Below are 20,609 nucleotides of genomic sequence, written 5' to 3'. Positions count from 1 at the left end.
ATTTCGCAATAAAAGTACCATTAAAAACCTGGGGCTTTAGCAAATTGAAGTTTTGTTGTGAATCCTATAGGCCAGGTTCCTGACCTCAAGGTCAGACAGAATCTACCATGCCTGGAATGAGAAGGGGCTGGTTTCCATCAGAGACCTATACATACAGTAGATGGTCATTTCGCATCCTTTGATCTTCTCAGGAGGACATTTGAGTTGCCCAACATGCCCTGGCTCACATACCTACAAGTCAGAGATTATTTTCGATCCAAGAATCGTGACTTTGAAGTTCTCCCAAATGAACGTGCTTTTTAAAATGTTTTGTTAAGGCCCCCCCCCCCCACTCCAGGCATCCTATTTCTACATTTGTGTTTGTGTGTTTGATGGCTGCATCAGGGCCCCCACTGAGAGGATTAGAGAGGCGTGGCAGGGGGAACTTGGTGTTGATTTGTCTGAAATTAAATGGGAGAGGAGTCTGTCTGTGGTCCAACTCTGCTCAATTAACAGCAGACACCAGCTGATCCAATTTAAAGTTACTCACCGTCTTCATTATTCCAAGCATAGGTTGCACAGGATCTACCCTTCTGTCTCACCACTATGTCATAGGTGTTAGAAGGTACATTGTCCCATGCTTGTCCCATGCTGGATGACCATCGCCAAGAGACTCATTCTGAAGGAGTGGACGTCCCCCTTTTCACCTTCTTTTCAACTATCTGGGACCTGTTTCTGGTCTACTTGGACGAGGTTAGGGGCGACGGGTAACTCGTCCAGCTGATTTCTCATGGACTCCTTGCGTGGGATTCTATGTACAACATCTCTTACAAGCACATAAGCACCTTATGCGGCTGGTAGCACCACGTTGTAATGCTGTAATGTTGATATGTGTATGGTTTTTCTTACTTTTCTTTTCGTGTATCTGAGGTTGTGTGTCAAAATATTGAAAAAAGTACCTTTGAGAACAAGCAATAAGCAGTGTCTAAGTTGATTTAATTTGTTTGTGTGTGTGTGTGTGTGTGTGTGTGTGTGTGTGTGTGTGTGTGTGTGTGTGTGTGTGTGTGTGTGTGTGTGTGTGTGTGTGTGTGTGTGTGTGTGTGTGTGTGTGTGTGGTGGACAGTTAAGTCTATTTCAGTATTGGAGGGGACCCTCGTCCCTATCACTAATTATCTCCCCACCAACACATAACCTGCAGATGAATGCAACAAGTTTATGCCGGTTCTCTGGCGGTCATCAAAAGGCATTGTGGGAAATGTAGGAAATCACAAAAATTACAAAACTTCATGAACAAAAACCCAGTGACGAGTGGATGTGATGTTTTTTCCTTCAACATTTTAGCATGTACTGTAGACAGCAGAGACACTGAGACAGTCAAATGTATTATAGCCTGATTCCTAGTGTCACGGCTAGGATGCCAGAAAAATAGAAGAAAGAAAGAGTTTCCGTTTCACTAAGAAAAGATCTTGACCACTCAGCCCTGCCTCTCACTGTGCATCTCCAAAGACCTGATTCACTTGGATGACTCTTCTTGATTGGACAGTCTATGTAGTCCTTCACTGTCCCCCTCCTCCTCCTCTCCTTTTCACATGACCTCATGTCTAGATGATTACCCTGTTCATCCATTTCATATCCATTTTGCTTTTAGAAGACACCATGACAGGCTTTCACTTGAGTTCCTCTAATCAGTGTCAACACATAACATGGGCACTCGTGTAGCTCCACTAACAAGCTCTGCCACTGTGAAGCCTCGTTCACAAGACTAAAATAACATGAAAGAAGAGGAATAAAATAGACTTCAATAATACTCCAGGGACGGCCATATATCTTATTACCAGTGGAATAGCTGGGGTATACGCTCAACAATGTCAACAATCACAAGCTATTAGGAAAGGCTCAGAGAGACAGACTGTTCTGCGCTGAACAGTTAACATTTCTTTCTTCAGAGAGAGGGGGGGGGGGGGAGAGGGGGGGAGAGAGAGAGACAAAGATGTTGAAACATTAGAGAAAGCTGGTGGCTTTCAATGCTTTTGAGCCATCAGCGAGGCTAACACTGAAGCTAATCCAGGGCAAATAGAGTCAGCCACGCAGCCTTCCGCTGTATAAGAATGTGGTGTGGAGGTATGGTGTCATGGCTGATCCCAGGCAAACCCTCCAGGCAAAGTTCTATCTAACCCACGTCACGCTCATTTAGACAGTGAGGGAAAGCAAGCAAAGATGCCTCCCATGTCAGACATCCATTCCAAACCCATCTAATTGTCAAGCTGGACTCTCTGGACACACTGATAATATATGGAACTGCGAGAGGGGGGGGGGGGACATGGATGCCAAATATTTCAACTTCAAGGGCTGACATTCTGACCCCACAATTTAGGAGATAGTTCTACTCAGTGCCATAATTAGCCACTAATATTTTCACATGGCTCCCTCCTCCACGCCCAGGTCAGAAAGTCACAGGGAAAAAAACAACATGTCTCTCTCAAGTCATTACATCACAAAAGACACATAATTATTTGACCTATGACCTGTTCCTGGCCAGCTAGACATATGTGTTTGGCTGCATTAGTGTTCCTCGCATTCCTCAAGAAGATAAAAGGATGACTGACCTTAAACAAAGTATGAACCGAGGAGTTATATGAATTACAACAAAACCAGTAGATAGCTCTTACTTAAATGTGCATGTTATATGGTACTGTATGGTACTGTTTTGTTCTTTTATTGTGCTCTTACATGCTTTTTGTAATTGTGTATGTGACATCTATGGACCAAGTGTCTGTCAATAAAGGTTTGATTGATTGATTGTATATGGAAACATTGTCCTCAAAGAAAGGCAGTGTGGCACAGACGAGCTACCTTACTTGCATTGTAAGAACAGCTAAACTTTTCATGCACAGCGTGGGGGAATATGTGATAAACCACGTCTGAATAAATTAACAAAGGAATTAACTTGATTACATTTTTGCAATTATGAGGAGCAAATCCCATTGCTGTTAACAGATCAATCATGGAGGAGAAAACGGTAAAAAAAAACATGCTCATTTTTTAATTTTGAAAATCCCTATAATCAAGTCTAATAGATATTAAAATGAAGAGTGCAGTACCGTGTCTTCAATTTCTCTAACCCCTATTTGCCTCCAAATCCTGAATAGTCACTTGCCATCAAATGGGCTGCCTTCTGTTCTTCTCCTCTCCTCCTCCCATCCACAGTGGCTCATATTTCCACAAGGCAGAAATGGCGCAGACAAAGATGAGTAATTAGCAATTCGTTCCAGGTCAAAGATCGAACCCGGAAATTAGCACTAAGCCGTAGAAATTTGGCAGAAGTTTTAGTGACAAGCGTCTTGACAGTTTGGCAGACATTCAGGGTTTAGTATCAGAAATGGTGACAATGTCATAGGAAGGAGGCGCTTCAAGAAGTTGAGCTCAGTAAATTACTTCTTACTCATTTCAGAGGTAATATATATTACTTTACTTCTTCGTCCCTCGGAGTGATTTATTACAGTAGCCTACTTATTCTAATGCTTTTGTGTTACGCCGCCAAAATTGCAAATTGCATCCTCTCTTACCTTCAAAGACTGGGCAAACTAAATTCCCTCTCCTGGGAATGATCAGAGGAAACAAATAGCATTCAAGCATAGTGTTGCCATGTTTTGGCTCAGACAAATCAGCCGGAGAAAACAAACGTTAATGTCGTGTTTACGTCTGGGCTAGATCAAATAAAGTGGGGAGTGGGGATAATCCCCCCCCCCCCCCCCCTTTTTTGGATAATTCAACTTCAATCTGATGTTCAGAGCAGGTGAATAACGACAATAATGATAACAATAACAGTTTGGATGGGTAGCTGTAATATTATTAGTGATTTGTTACAGTAACATATTACAGAGTAGCGTACTTCTCAACTCTGGCTGGGGCCGGGGAGCTCGGGTCACATCCGGACAGACAGACTGAGGCCGGGGAGCTCGGGTCACATACAGACAGACAGACTGAGGCCGGGGAGCTCGGGTCACATCCGGACAGACAGACTGGCAGAGAAGTAAATGTGGGAGTGGGTTCAAAGGATTAGGAAAGGAGCTGAGGTAAGTGGAGGGAATCCATTTAGCGGCCGGGGGCCTTGGACATGATTTGAGTGTCCAGGGGTATATGGGAGGAGTGTGTGTGTGTGTGTGTGTGCGTGTGCGCGCGTGTGTGTGCGCGCGTGTGTGTGCGCGTGTGCGTGTGCGTGCGTGTGATTGTGTTTCTTCTCGGAGCTCTGAAGCCAGGGTATTTTGGGGGGTTATGTGTTTAGGGGTCCATGGGACACTCACCCAGGGCTGGTCGAAGCTGTAGGTGTGCCGGCGCTCCTCGGGGTCGTCCTCCTGCTTGACCTGCTGGAACTCGTGCCTCAGCCTCTGTATCCGGTCATGGTTACTCGGAGCCATTTGAGTGCTGGGAGATAAAGAGAGGAACAGAGATAACGCGAGTTATTAAGCGTTGTTTTCCAGCTAGGCCCGAGTTCACAAAGGCTCTTACTGGCTCGATTGTTTCTCCGAGAGGGAACAACTAGAACAACACCACACACTCTCTGAATCGCTTGACAAAATCTGAAAAGCGATCCAGGAGTCTGGATCCAGGCTAATTACAGACGCTTCTTCATATGTAAATAATTCACTCGCCCACCCAGTGACACCCCTCTCAAATTGCATATCCAGGATCTGTTGGATCCGTTGATCTTCCCGTCTGTGCAACTGATTGACATGCGCGTGTGCGCTTTCCCCCGTTCCCACCGTCCGTCCCCTCTCCACCTCCAGCCGCTCCTCCTGAACATCCCTATAACAGAATGTGTCCCTCGTGCGCCATTGTGAGTGATGCATGTCCCTCTTAGACGGGAGGAGAATACCGGCCCATTATGGGATGCAGTCATTAAACACTGCACTGTGGAAAACCCTCATTTACATCCCCTTCATTAAAGGGCTTTGAGGGAACTGTCAATAGGAATCAATAGCCTTCCCTCAGCTTAATCAGGCTCCCCTTTTATCACCAGCAACAGAGGCAGCACATGACAAAACGCATAATTATGATGAGACAACCGGCTTGATAATAGGCCCGCGCTTATGCATACCGCGGGGAAGAGGAAGACGGAAGGTTAGGCGGGTGAGGGAGTTTGGGGGAGGGGGGGGGGGGGGGGGGGCGTAGGGAGTGGGATAGATAAAGAAGAGGGAAATTGCAGGGTATTCTTGGTTCAGCAAGTGCATGTGAAAAAGAAAGCAAAGGAAGTCAGGAGGAAAGAACAGAAGAGTGCGGGGAGGGGAGAGAGAAAGGTACGGGCAGACGGAAGGGTGGAGTGAGAGAGAAAGAGAGAGAGAAAGAAAACATTTTCAAAATGGACGCTTGACACTGCTACCCGTCACCCCCCTGTCATTGTGTGCGTCCTCCTGAGTGGCACTTACAGGTGGCACACCAGCGGTGGAAGTGATTGCTTATTTTAGGCTGGGAGGATTCTGGCCGCAATTACGCCGATAATTGCAGATTAGAGCGAGCACATCCTTGTGATGATAATGGGCACGAGGACGCGCTGCCAATCAAGCTTCATTAAAAGCACACTAAGTAGCAGCTCGTAAAGGATGCTCGGTGCAGGGCTCGGTGCACGGCCCTGAATAGCACTTGGTGAGACGCGGTCGTCCTGTGATTTGTACGGCCTGATCAAAATCAATTGTATTAGTGATATCCCATTTGTTTCCTATAGTGTTATTATGTGTATGGCAGCGCAGGGAGCGCACATTAGGCCTTTTATGTGGATGAGGGCAATTAAGTGGCTCATTGGCGTGTGAGGTGGCTTATGCTTTTATGCAGGGGGAGTGATGCTGCAATCCTGCTATTACTGTTCATTGCAAAATCAATGGTCCATTTCTGTCAATGGTCCATTTCTGTTTGCATGAGTTGGCTTGAATGGCAAATCCAATGTTAAAGAAATTAACAGAACACATATACACCAGACACCATTCTCCTCCATCTGCTTTGGTGTCTTCAATTTTCGTTTGGAATACTATAACAACAACGCAGGCTCATTAAACATGTGATTCTGTTATCATTTAACAGAATTATAGTCAGTGTTCATTTAAGCTAAAAACACTGGCGTTGTTAAGAGTTCCACAAAGCCATGCAAGATGTTTGCAGCTCCGGGAAGACGGGAAGAGTGTATTTTGCTGTTCTCAGTCTGTTCTGTGCAAATACCAACGTTATCTGCTCCATATGCACAGCAGCAAGTCCATCTGTCGACTTTCATCTAACTGTTTGCTGATGCAAAAAACACCAGAACTCCCTCAGGTTTCCCCACAGATATGTGTGTCTGTGTGTGTGGGGGGGGGGGGGGCAACAGCACCTCAACTGCAAGGTAGATGCACACACACACACACACATGCATGCACGCACACACACACACACACACACACACACACACACACACAAACACATGTCCTACATTACGGAGCATGAAACTGCTACGGAAAGACAACACATCTGCAAAGCTAAAAGAATTTTCCTGCTGCTCCCCGAGTGTAAGCCTGCTAAAACACATTGGGGCCGCGTGTTGACATGTCGGGAGAGAGGCTTGACATGATTGTAATGGGTGGAAAAGGATGCAAAGATGGATACGAGAACTCCAGTGCATGCAATTAGCTTAATCCCTTAGGCTGGTCGTACAGAAGAACCAGTCGTTGAGTCCAAACAAACAGCCTCGTAAAATTTCTGGGTTCGACCCTCCGGGGAGGGTCAGTGCTTCCATCAGCACCTATAACACGCACCATTGGCCTAGAGGAACCTGGAGGGGGGGAGCCAGCTGGGGACCCGAGAAACAGGGCCGCAACCCAGGCTATAAACAAGCCTATGTGACTCCATATACACTCACTACACAATAAGACCTATTGCCCTTCTCTCACCCACTAAAGCATCAATCTGAGAGAGAGAGGGCTGCTTTGCTAATGTAACTGGAGAACCAGTGCAGTGGTGGTGGGGTGCGGGGCAGCTGGGAGAAGATCAGCCAAGACAAGATCTCCAGGCAAATTAAAGAAATGGCAGCGCGGGACTTCAATATATTTTTCAAAGGGCTACAAATGGAAATTGCATCGAGCAGCGGCCGGGAGGAATAGGGGGGAATCGAACGAGGGGTGAATTTGTCATGGTAGTTCAAAGGAGGCCTGCACACTATCTAGATGATCTCCAGGGGCTTCTCCTCTCCGGCCTCCACCCACCACAGCGGTTCAAAGTTGCTGGGATTTTTTGAGGACGCTCGGTGGGATATCTCCAGTACAAAGATATTCAAATGCAGCGGGGAGCTGGGGAGGAGCAAGAGTCAAGGAGCTGCCCAGCATCCCTGCAGCAGCAGCAGCAGCCAGGCACCACACCACAGCGGCCCTGTGTATCTCCATACATAAAGAAGATGGATTCGGCTGCTTGCCCCGAGAGCTCCAGAATGCTTAAGCACCTCAATGCGCAATTAGTCAGCGCGATCGTTGCCGACGCATCAGGTGTCACCGCTTATAAATACCCTCCTGAATACATCAAAGTCCATAATGGGCCTGCAGAACAAGACCTCAGAGGAGAAAATATGGGGGAGAAAGCTGGTAGCAATTTACGTCAGAAGATTAGGATGAATGTGTCACCTGGCACAGTGATGGATGCGTATGAGGGAATATGAATGAGCGCTGTGCATTGGCTTTGCTACAGGCCATGTGTTTGTGCATAAGGCAAGAAGGTCACAGGTTGTGTGAGTGTCTGGCGAGGCCGTCTGCATCGTGATCGCATGAGCACCGTGCGGCGGCCGTGCTCCCACTGCAGTCTTTCCCAAGGTCCCTCCTCCGAAATGGGAGTCAATGGAAAATGGGATGCCAGTCGCCGAGTAATTAAAGTGCATTGGGGAGATAAAGTATCCATATGCCACAGCATTTTCCAAGCCAGCATCATTCTGCCCTCTAATGAGATTTGCTCAATATTCATCTGTGTGTTCCCAGGCTGAAATGTCAGCGCTTGGACTCTCAGCATGGCCACGTTTCTCCCATATGCATGCATGCACGCACGCACGCGCACGAGCACGCACGCACGCACGCGCGCGCACGCACGCACACGCACACACACACACACACACACACACACACACACACAGGCAGACAGAGAAACTAACACACTCACATGGTCGCTCTCCCCCATTTCTCCTCGCATACTGTACGGTACAAACGCTTGCTCTGTACGCCGTAAAGTCACATGACCGCCGTAATGTATTTATAGCTGGCATTAAAGCTTATTTGTGAGGGGTGAAGCTGTGAATTCACAGGCATGAAGAGGCAGGTCAAACTACAGCAACAAGCCCTCCCCTCACCCCCTCCACCATCTCCTCCTTCCCCTTAATAAGACTGCATTATGAAAAATATGCACATAATAAAGAGGTTACCACTACCGCAATAAGGGGACTAAGTAGAAAACGCCAAGAAGCAACGAAAAATAAGCCAAGAGGTTATTATGCTGGTGATGAATGGAGCTTTGTGAACAAATAGTCTTATATGCATAGCACCTTACAATAACAATGCTGAATGGTCTTATAGGCATAGCACCTTACAAAGATTTATACACAAGCACATGGAAAGAGCGTGAGCATGAGAACATGGAAAGTAGTCTCTGCTCCCACACAATATTGGAGATCTCTCTCTGCCTACCAATCGTCTGGGGACTTCTTGTCAAAAATACGACAAGAACAGCCGCTAGCAAACCTATGGCCGGTCCTTTGTCACGTTACCGGAAATGGCGCTCTCCCTCCATCCCTCTCTCCTCCACAGTGAAACAACCTTGAGATACAGCGAAACACTTTGTAACACGGAGGGAGCTTTTTAAAACAGTGAAAATGGATGTCCAGCACAACGTTACATTCTTTGATTACGTTTTATCCATATTTACAGCCACACGACTTCTGCATGTCACCGCCCCTTCTGCACGACACGACTTCTGCATGTCACCGCCCATTCTGCAGGAAGGGCCGCCCTAAACACTCTGGATTGGTTCTGCAGTGCAGCTTTTTGTACAGTACTGCACTGCACTGTTTCCACCCAGTTTTAACAAGGAAAGCAGGGAGAAAGAGCTCAGTGTCTAGTTAAGCGAAGTGGATGGAGACTGAGAACTGAGTTAGGTGTGTGTGTGTGTGTGTGTGTGTGTGTGTGTGTGTGTGTGTGTGTGTGTGTGTGTGTGTGTGTGTGTGTGTGTGTGTGCGCACCTGTGTTCTTAAACCTGACCTGCTGACAGGGGTCATGCACTCTCTAAGGCCACGGTGGGGGTGTGTGGACGCCCGTCTGCGTAATAGTCATCCTTTGATCCTGGAGGATTTGGCAGATGTCACACACACCACAAGGCTTAGGCCAGGATGCAAACTATGCCACAGCCCCCCTCTACACTGCTGCTGTTGTTGGATCAAAGCCGCGAGTTGCCGAAGTTCCGGCATGCCCCATAAACACCGCCACCGGCCAATAAAGGGCTAATCCAATCAGAGAGAGTGTAGCATGCGTCATATGACCGTTCGAAAGGTCAGCGGGTCGGCCTTGGCCAATCAGAGTGAGAACAACAGAGCGTTATAATCCTGAGGATCGAATTTCACTGGATGGAGGTTTGACAGGAGATTTGAGAGTTGTCTGATAGGAGAGTGTCCCAGATTTGTTCATTTCCAACTAAAGCAAAGGCCAAACTGTTGGGGCTTTCTGTGTGACTTTAAAATCAGACAGGCGGTTATTTCTTATCTGATCACTGTCGATTGAAATTCTATCAGATTATCTGGTTTCTCGCTCTGGCCTCAATATCTCCATGCAGCAGATGATGGGGGGGGGGGGGACTTCTTAAGTTAGCCCCCTTTGGCAATCTTGCATCAAGTCAAAGGCTTTAGCTCATCTTTATTCCATAGCCCCGTGGACTTTCATTTATTTCAAAGGCAGAAAGATGGGGTGTTTTTTTGGTGCGGATGGACAGCCTTTGGGACCCACGGAGAAGATAGAAAAAGATTAGATCTGCATTACCGCTGGTCATTTCTGAAGGGGAGAGGGACGGAGATAAAACACTTTTTTCTAGTCTTCAGAGGAAATCAACAGATATCGGCCGATCTGCCATGATTTCTGCAACAATCAAATGGAAGTGTTTGCGGCATATAGTGCTCTCCGTCCCAGCATCTTTCTCTCTCTCTCTCTCTCTCTCTCTCTCTCTCTCTCTCTCTCTCTCTCTCTCTCTCTCCCTTTAGCCCATCACAAAGTTTCTCTCGCTGTAACACTTTCTTTTTCTGCATGTCTTTCTTTTTCATGTCTTATCTCTGTCCTTTCTTCCTTTGTCTTCTCATGCATTTGATCTCCCATGCCTCAGTCCTCCTCTGTGGCTACAGGGATAGGTCATGAATTCCCCTCTGTCCCCCCCCTCACCCTCTCCCACTACCCTAAGTGACAGCTGCAGGCTGGACAGAGGCTTGATAAGACCCTGGATTTGTCAGGCTCTGACTTCACCCATGTCCGCCTGTGACTGATGCACCGACACTGGCGCCGCGCCAGCTAAAATTCCCACTTCGGGACGGGGGGGTAGCTGCTGCCGTTGTGGCGTGTGTGCGTGCGTGTTGTGGCGTGTGTGCGTGGGTGTTGTGGCGTGTGTGCGTGTGCGTGTTGTGGCGTGTGTGCGTGGGTGTTGTGGCGTGTGTGCGTGTGCGTGTTGTGGCGTGTGTGTGTGCGTGTTGTGGCGTGTGTGCGTGCGTGTTGTGGCGTGTGTGCGTGCGTGTTGTGGCGTGTGTGCGTGCGTGTTGTGGCGTGTGTGCGTGCGTGTTGTGGCGTGTGTGTGTGCGTGCGTGTTGTGGCGTGTGTGCGTGCGTGTTGTGGCGTGTGTGCGTGCGTGTTGTGGCGTGTGTGCGTGCGTGTTGTGGCGTGTGTGCGTGTGCGTGCGTGTTGTGGCATGTGTGCGTGCGTGTTGTGGCGTGTGTGCGTGCGTGTCAAGCCATGGTTCCATAGTTCCTTTCAGACTCCAGAGCAGCCCATGAGGGGGTCCTGAGAGGCCATCATCTGAAGTGCCTGCCCGGGCTGTGGTGATGACTGGGGAGCACGGAGCTCTGATTTGCGGGGGGGCGGAGCGGAGGAGCGACGCCTGTAGGGGGGGCAGACCCTCTGTGAGGCAGTCCGGCATGGCTGGACCACGGTGTGCCGTTCATCACCCGCTCCCCCTATGGTGAGAGACTAACAAACAGCTCTGGCCTGAGGGGACCCACGGAGGGCCCTCGACTATAGGAGCACACAGCTGAGAGAGAGAGACCGAAAGAAAGGAAGCAGGTCTTCGTTCACTGCTCGCTCCCTTTAGAGACCCGCAGTATCTCAAAAGCCCCATTTGCAGTAGCACACGCTCGGCCTGCCCCCCTCCTCTGCCCCAACTCAACCACACAAGGCTTGGTTTTATTGTCCCCGTGGACACACGCCACAAACACAGTCCCTTTCACTCTATCGCTCTCATCAAATGTGGTCTCTTCTGTTTAAGGGATTGCCTAAATACAGGTGTACATGAGGAAACAGCCAGAATACAGGTGTACATGAGGAAACAGCCAGAATACAGGTGTACACGAGGAAACAGCCTAAATACAGGTGCACCTGAGGAATACAGGTGCACATGAGGAAACAGCCTAAAAACTGGAAAATTGGGGTACTGTATGCGTGAATATTTTTTTTTTTTACGGCGAGGCATCTATAAGAGGGTCTGTCCGTATGTCCATCCCCACAAAAGAAAGAAAGAAAGTGGGCAGGTCGTCGAAAGAAAGTGGCCATGTTGCCAATGATGTCATACAGTTCTAGAAGCCTCAGCCTGGTGGCCAGGTCACTATAGTCATGTCATCACCGATGATCTCATAATTAGGGATTAGGCCGTGTGTCCATCTAGCATCTTTTTCCGACCGTTAAATGCTGGAAGTACGCTGGGAAGCGCTGATCACAGCGCACAATATGTAAGGAAGCAGTCTGAAAGTAACGTTAGCTCAGTGCGGTAGTAGCTTGATAGCTGACAGCTAACATTAGCTAACAACACACATACAGTGATTTAGCTCAACACTCACCAGAAATATTAAGTGTCTGGCCAATCTGCCCCCACAATTGAGCCTTTCTGTCTCGGTTGTGATAGTTTCTCTCTTTTTGAAAAGTTAAAATATTTTCAGCTGGAAGCGCTGGGAGCGCTGGGAGCCGGGCGCACAAAAACGGCGGAACGCTCTGAAAATATACGCTGGGCACAGCGCACTTTCTCTAGACGTCCGTGTGCGCCCGCATACGCTAACTCCTCATTGGAAACAACTGAAAAAAGACGCCGGAGCTGATGAAAAGACGCTAGGTCGACACAGGCCCTAAGTGAGTACATCATTATAAAATAATCATCACTGGTGACATTACCGATGATGTCACAGATGATGTAACAATATGCATGGTGTGATTAAACAGTGACATTATCTGTGATTTATTACATCACTGATGATATGATTGTGACATCATCAGTGTCTGTCCCAAATCATTTACACACAGAGCCATTGTGACATCATCTGTGATCTCATAAATCCTTCTCATCAGTGATTTATCACTCACTGATGACATCACTCACTGATGATATCACATCACTGATGATGTCATAGACATAGACATTGCACGCACTAGACAAAGACATGGAGAGGCTGCAGCAAAGCAGAGATCAACTTCTCACAATGAGCGCGAAGAAAAGGAAAAGGATCAGAAAAGAAAAGGTCCTGGCGCAGCAGATAGATCATCTCACCCTGATGAGGGAACATCTGGAGAATGAGATGGAGGCTGAAGAAGAGCAATACACTGCAGAGAATGAATGCGAGAAAACACTTGTTCTGCGTGACGAGGAAGAGGTCAAGCAGCTGAGGAGGGACTTGGAGCTGGAAAAGCAGAGACTTATTGGAGAAAGAGAGGCCTTTCAAAAAGAGAGTGACCAAATGAGCTCGATGAAGAAGGGCTTCCAGTTGGAGAAGGACAACTTGGAAAAAGAGAGAGAGGCCTTTAAAAAGGAAACAAAAACCCAGTGCAAGAAGAGGAAGGCCTACCGAACTGAAAGTGACAACTTCTATATGGAAAGGGAGGCCTTCCAATGGGAAAGGGCGGAGATGGCAATAATGAGGAAGGCCTACATTAAGGAACAGGTGGGGATACATAAGATGAGAGAGGCCTTCAACAAAGAGGCTGACGTGATGGATCGGAAGGAAAACCTCAGCGCAGATAAAGACAGAGCCATGACGATGGAACCCAGCACAGCTAAAGAGAGAGCCATGACAATGGAACCCAGCACCAAAAGTATGACAGGCAATAGGGGTACAACGGGTCACAAGCTTTGCGGTTCGGTTCGATACGACACAGTGGTGTCACGGTTTGGTACGTTTTTGATACAGCCAAAAAGTAGAAATGTCAGAGAAATTTCTCTGATTTTAAAATCTGTAATTTATTTTTATTTATTTTACTTATTTATTTTATTATTTTCACAGTCTAGTTTAAATTTGTATTTCAATTTACGACAATGTTTTTTAATACCTCTCGTCCTTTCTTGTCTCTGTTTTGTTTTAGCATTTTACATTGCAATATTCACTAGTTTAATGAAGTCTTGGAAATTGCAGAATGTCCCCCCCCTTAGAAGAGAACAGGTGTGACCTCTCAGGGAGAGAAAAAGAGGAACCAAAAGTGCTTTGGGTTGTTTTGAGACCCTCCCAACATCCACCATACGGCCTGTGACTTTAAAGCAGGGCAGGGGGAAAGGGGGTGCTACATGGCTCTGGGCAATGCTTTGGCAGAGACAGTCTGTGGCCGGAACATTCCAGGTTAATAAGAACACAGTTGCGGATGCTCAGGTGCAGTCCGGAGATGTATCAATTATTCAACTGATCCTGTGAGGCGGATGGCAGCTGCTCTAACTCAGAACGAAGAAGGCCAGACAGGAGGTCGCAGTGGCCCTCCGTTTGAAGCCAATGTCTAGTTCACAAAGTTTGTAAAAAGCCTTGCTGTGTTTGACAGCAGAGATCAGGTGGTCCATGTGTGTTTCATTAAGGAAAACCAAATTTGTACTTCTAAATACTGCCATGCCTCGGCCATTAAATCCGAATGATATATGAGCCCATACAGCACAGTAAACTATTCATGGAGCAGCACATCAGATAACTGCAGAGTATACAGTTGACTAGTGTGATTAAACTCCTACATGTAGGCTACGTTCTAAGGAAACATTACCCATGATTGATTTAGCTACTTGTCATGAGTCGTGCCAAATCCAATCCTATGTAACCCAATTTAAATCCAGCACCAGTAACCATGTCTGACTATCTTTTCAGTATTTCAGGCTAAAGACGAATGCCATGGCTCTTTGAGAGAAGAGAAGATATCCTCAGACCGAAGGGCAGAATAGACAACATAAACACGGCCGGTGCTATTGTACAAAGTCACAGCCGAAAATTAATATGGGCGACCGGCTCTCCGAGAACTTTCTTAAGCACAAACACCGGCAACTTTTCTATAAGTTATTTTCTGGGAAGAAAGGAGCGAGGCAGCTTTTGACTGACAGCTGCAACCTCCATAAAGAAAGAGATGAACTTTGATGTTAAGGCCCGTAATCCCAACCCATCGATTCAGAGGGAGAGAGAGAGAGAGGCTCGGAGTGTGGCTGTGACTGCCGAATGTATTCACACACAGGCCTACTACACACATGCACGTACACAAAGTTCAGAGCAATGCCACCGCTGCATGCTAATGATGGAAGCTAATCGCATGCACAAAGATGCTAGCAAACACATACACACAAACATTCACTTACACCCTTACAAACACTCTAGATAATGCTGTGTAGAGAACTTAGTCCATAAAATCATTTGTTGTTTGAATAACAGACGTGTCATTTTCTTCTTTTAATATTGCATCCATTCATTTTTATTTCAAAGTTGTATTAAAACAGCATGGATGTGTCAAGTCAAAAGGTCGGAAGCATTTTGTGATAACCTCTGTACTGCATAGTCTCATGGCTGGCTGCCCTATTCACCTTATGTTCATACACGGACGGGGGTGGGCCAAATTCTTCCGGGTTGTGTTAACACTTCCGGCGGTCACGGCACGAAATACAAAAGAATGTCAGAAGAAGAAAGTTGTTTTTGTAACGGACTGTGCAGGGGGTAAAACAAAGAACGTAGCCTACTACTTTGAGCTCGGTACACAGCAAGCAAGCGAGTATGACACTGTTAGCCAGGTCAGATAACGTTATCGTCGACAATGACGAGCACTTTCTTGTAAAACATACCTGGACTCCAACAAAGAAAGCTTCAGATGGTTTTCTCTCCTCCGAGCGCAGCGCGAGCCACATACGTCTATAAGACCTGCAGACGTTGACGTAATTCCCTGGAATGCGAGAATTAACGAGCCAGTTACATGGAATTCTTAGACATTGTCGTTTGCTTTTATTCGGTATGTTACATACAATCGGCTAAATTATTAGTTAATTCAGAGTTAGATGATATTGGAGCAGCCGGCCTTTTTCTTTTTTTTTGCCGGAAGTCGTGACACAACCACACAACCGGGTCAAATGGGCGTGGCTACATAAGTTGAATAGGGGCATCTGACACGTCAACATTCCACTTCTGGGTAAGGAGAGTGAAGAGGTGTGAAGGCCATGGGCTAAAGTATCCATCTAAACAGGTTGTCTCTGCTTTTATGAGGCCATCAGCCTTTAAAGACAGCTTTTATGAGATATCAGCTAGCCTGACACTAAGAGGGAGAAGGCGAGAAGCGAGATGATGGTATACTATGACTCTGGCCTTTGATATACTCCTTTATGGACCTGCGGGCACCAAAATATTTGGTCTAAGTATAGCTTTGCTCCATGAAATATGAAATTTGTCACTGCATTTTGCATTAAGCGACCCCAAATTAAACGGTCCTTGGTACCGAGTGAGGTTGGTATGGTGGACAGGTCACCTTCGAAAGGTTTTAAGCCAGAAAGGGGATGAAGAATTTGCCCGAGGAGCCGGCTAGACGATCGTCAGCGCTTAGACAACGAGGAGCCGGGCGGATCGTGATGAGCTTCTCCAGCCAAGTGCAGATGCCTTAAACGCTTTGGGCAAAATGGACGCCAAGTCTGAAGTTTAACAACCTGCTGGATGAGAGTGAGTAAACTGTTGAGAGCGCAAGGCGGAGGGAACTGACAGAGGGAGAAAAACCTGCCAGACTAATGGATTTAGCAAGCTTTAAAGTTTTGAAGAGGTGGAAGAGGAGAGAGATACGGGGGTGGGGGGGGGGGGTTGCTGATCATCCTCCATGTTTCTCTGTCCTGGTGTATTGCCAAAAAACCCTCATGGAAACGGTCTCCAACCTGCCTGTCCAGGTCCGGCTGAGCTCAACACACAGCTGTGCAGCCCCGCAACCCCCTGCCAAAGCCCCCCCTCTCACTTAGCCGACGACCTCGGCGCAACTCGCTTTTTGCCTTGCATGTTTTGATAGCGTCTCATCCTTCAGCTGCTCTTGTGTGCTGGAATACCCGCTGGCCGCTGATTAGAGAGGCGCAAGCTTTTTGAGCACAGCTTGGCACAAGAGCGCTACAGTAGCAGAGAAAACAGCCAGGCTGGCGAGAGGCTAATTCAAAGACGGGCTTTGGGGGTGAGCTCCTGCTAAAAACACAGAGTAGGGTGGACGGCTGGGAATATTCACATAAAGACAAGTCTGTGTTGCCAGCTAGCACCCCTGCTCCTCTTCATCCAGTGCCATTCAAAACATCTCAAAACTCAAGTGGTGGTAAATTCACCTTCTCCCACTAGTTCATGTCTGGTTGACTACTGTAGATGTACTGTTCATATCAAAGGAACTATCTCCACATGCAATAATCAAACAGAATGACTATTATGGTTCGCTTAATGCAAATGTATGCAAAGGAATCAGCATGTGAATGAACAGATGAATCCACTCCAGCTGCAGATATTGCGCATGCAGCTGACCCTCTCTCACTCGCTTACTATTCCAGCACAAAAGCAGAGAGACACACTCACTGGTTAGCTAGCCGAATGAAAGGCTAATATTAGATTTCAAATGGGCCTTAAGTAATGGCGGTGCATTTGCCATTCATTACATATGTATTCAGAAATGTATCATCTGACATCTGGTGCATGATTTCCAGCGGGACCGGATAGTTTGGAAGGTTTAGTCCTCCACTGCGGCATTTCTGGCCACATGTTCTCTTCTCTTTTTAGCCCCATTAGCAGCTAACCAGCTGAGCAGATATATCCTGTGTCTTCTGTGAGGGAAGCCAGGTCCTTCTGGATCCTTCTGGAAGGCCTATACAGTACCCGTAACGTATGTCATTTACCCTGTGTCTTCAGTAAGGGAAGCCAGGTCCCTCTGGATCCTTCTGGAAGGCCTATACAGTACCCGTAACGTATGTCATTTACCCTGTGTCTTCAGTGAGGGAAGCCAGGTCCCTCTGGCTCCTTCTGGAAGGCCTGTACAGTACCCGTAACGTATGTCATTTAGCCCAGCGCTGTGCTGAATGCAGACAATCACTCCCTTTCCAAATGTCAATGTCTGACGCTCAGTGGGCGAGCCACGAACCGTTGGTAAATAATTCACACCAGCCCTCCCAAGCCCTCCTTGCCATCCCATCCACAAGCAGCCCCTAAGTCTTCTCCCTCCCTGACCCCCCGCGCCGCCACTACTTCCTCCATACATAATTAACGAGAGAGGCACGGCGGGAAGCCCGTCAGTCAGCGCCCAGCTAGGGGCCGGGGCCACTTTAAACAATAACAATATTGATAGTGGGAGTAATAAAGCAGAATTAAAAAGATGGATCCCAATGATTTTTTCCCCTGCTCTCGGCACAGCTGGTCCCAGCTCTAAGTGGAGAGGAGAGGAGAGGGGAGGGGGGGGGGGGAGTGGAAGGAGAGACAGAGGAAGGGAATGGAACCCCCACCCCACCATCCCCTGGTGTCCCGCGCTGGCTGCTCTCCTCTCTCCCCTCCATTACTGGATTAAGGCCCGGAGAAACCTCTTGTGGGAGCCGGAGAGAGAGGGAAGGGGGAGGGGGGAGGGGGGAGGGGGGTCAGGGGTCACGACCCTCGGTAATGGCCATGCAGAGGGACGGGCGGAAAAAGCCCAGGCCGAGGGCATCGTTTCAATTAGGTTATCAATGTTGTGTAATAATCAATGCGCGGGTCAGGAGGTTGGCACATACTGACAGATGGGGGGACAAACAAGAGAGACTATAAAAAGGGAAGAAACGAGGGAATCAGAGAGAAAAAGACGATAATCAATGTTCACATGACAATGCTTGGAACGATTTGTTTCCCATCCCTCTCTCTATATGAAGCCTCCTTGACTGACATCCATATAGGGCGCAGGGCGCTACGGAGAGTGAGACGCGCGGCCCAGCACGTAACAGGATGTGAGTTGCCAGAACTGCATGAACTGTATAAACAGCGGTGCCTCAGGGGGTCCCTGAAGATCATCAAAGACACAAACCATCCCCACAACAGCCTGTTCTCCCTGTTACCCTCAGGGAGGAGATACAGGGTTCCAAAAGCACGCACAAATCGCTTGAGGAACAGTTTCTTCCCGCAGGCCACGAGACTCCTTAACATACACAAATAGTGTAGTAGCCGTACTGTACCGTACTGTAGCTGCTACCATTACGTATGTCTAATGTTTAATTGTATGTTTAATAAGGAATATGCTATTTGCACCTGTATGTCAAATACGCCGAATTTAAAATGTTTAAGCACGTCTAAAGTATGCACATGACATGTGCACCTATGTGCAGTGAATATGCCACTGTCTCTGACTTGTCTTATCACTACACTGCCTTATTGCTTGTTGTGTCTCTTGTTGTTTTTGCACTCATATGCCCTGTTATTTGTACTATGTTGTAAACGGAGTCCACAGCACAAGAATTTCACACGTGATACTTGTACCATGGAGTGACAATAAAAATCTTGAATCTTGAAAAGTATATGACATCAACAATCTGTGTTGAATGAACTATATCTATACTAGTACACAATAAGTCAACAATTGATCAGACCAACCAGCAATCTTTCAATGTTACTGCAGCAGTGCAGCATACATAGGAGTAAATCAGATGAGTAGAGAAGAAAGCAGCCAGTACCGCTATCTGCCATCGACCTTACATATGTTAATGCCCCTTCAACCTGTGACCCTGGCATTCATGACATCATTATCAGCCCAGCGAGACAGAATGTTGGCCTGTCACCGCCATGATCTATGGCCACTGTGGCTTTCCACCTTAATGAAGCCGTAACGCTGCCTTCAACAGGCCCGTCACTCGGCCTAATGTGAGCACGCATCCATCATCTCGCATCAGACATCAATCAATCAAAAGCCCATGTGACAGCTAGGCCACCCCCCCCCCTTCAACCCTCTCACACATAAACTCATCTAGTTGACTGTGATTATTATCTCAATTATCATCACGACCGCGAGCCACCGCTCTCCCTGTGACCGACATGCTAATCACGAGCATTGGCACTCAATAAGGCAGGCGTGGAAAAGAAAAGGCCATCGGGTGCAAACCGGGATCTGGCATAATTACATGCTTTAATGTTCATTAGCTTAAATTAGTAAGTCTGGGCCGCTAATAAAAAATAATGAGGAAAAAAGACACCGCAACAGAAGCCGATTTGAAGTTCTTTCTTACATACTGCAGTGCAAACGCTGCTCCTGTGTAGCATGACTCTGCAGCAAGGTCAGAGAGCATCTCACTGTGTAGCATGACTCTGCAGCAAGGCCAGAGAGCATCTCACTGTGTAGCATGACTCTGCAGCAAGACCAGAGAGTATCTCACTGTGTAGCATGACTCTGCAGCAAGGTCAGAGAGCACCTCACTGTGTAGCATGACTCTGCAGCAAGACCAGAGAGTATCTCACTGTGTAGCATGACTCTGCAGCAAGACCAGAGAGTATCTCACTGTGTAGCATGACTCTGCAGCAAGACCAGAGAGCATATCACTGTGTAGCATGACTCTGCAGCAAGGTCAGAGAGCATCTCACTGTGTAGCATGACTCTGCAGCAAGGTCAGAGAGCATCTCACTGTGTAGCATGACTCTGCAGCAAGACCAGAGAGCATCTCACTGTGTAGCATGACTCTGCAGCAAGGTCAGAGAGCATCTCACTGTGTAGCATGACTCTGCAGCAAGACCAGAGAGCATCTCACTGTGTAGCATGACTCTGCAGCAAGACCAGAGAGCATCTCACTGTGTAGCATGACTCTGCAGCAAGACCAGAGAGTATCTCACTGTGTAGCATGACTCTGCAGCAAGGCCAGAGAGCATCTCACTGTGTAGCATGACTCTGCAGCAAGACCAGAGAGTATCTCACTGTGTAGCATGACTCTGCAGCAAGACCAGAGAGCATCTCACTGTGTAGCATGACTCTGCAGCAAGACCAGAGAGCATCTCACTGTGTAGCATGACTCTGCAGCAAGACCAGAGAGCATCTCACTGTGTAGCATGACTCTGCAGCAAGACCAGAGAGTATCTCACTGTGTAGCATGACTCTGCAGCAAGACCAGAGAGCATATCACTGTGTAGCATGACTCTGCAGCAAGACCAGAGAGTATCTCACTGTGTAGCA

The 20,609-nt window shown here is 47.6% G+C and overlaps 1 protein-coding gene across 4 annotated transcripts in view; it reads right to left on the bottom strand.

Annotated features, from left to right (window-relative positions):
• The window catches only part of LOC310772487 (partitioning defective 3 homolog), a 660,426-nt gene that overhangs the window by 17,336 nt on the left and 622,481 nt on the right, over positions 1 to 20,609 (bottom strand). For all 4 annotated transcript variants that reach the window (XM_083632305.1, XM_083632307.1, XM_083632306.1 and 1 more), the window contains exon 22: positions 4,284 to 4,404. In XM_083632305.1, the coding sequence (XP_083488431.1) occupies positions 4,284 to 4,404 (121 nt within the window). The remainder of the gene's footprint in view (positions 1 to 4,283; positions 4,405 to 20,609) is intronic.

Source organism: Poromitra crassiceps (assembly GCF_964638095.1).
Source record: "Poromitra crassiceps genome assembly, chromosome: 2".
In the NCBI taxonomy this organism is placed as follows: Eukaryota; Metazoa; Chordata; class Actinopteri; order Beryciformes; family Melamphaidae; genus Poromitra; species Poromitra crassiceps.
The sequence above is the reverse complement of the archived record's forward strand: the minus strand, read 5'-3'. Positions and strand labels throughout refer to the sequence as shown.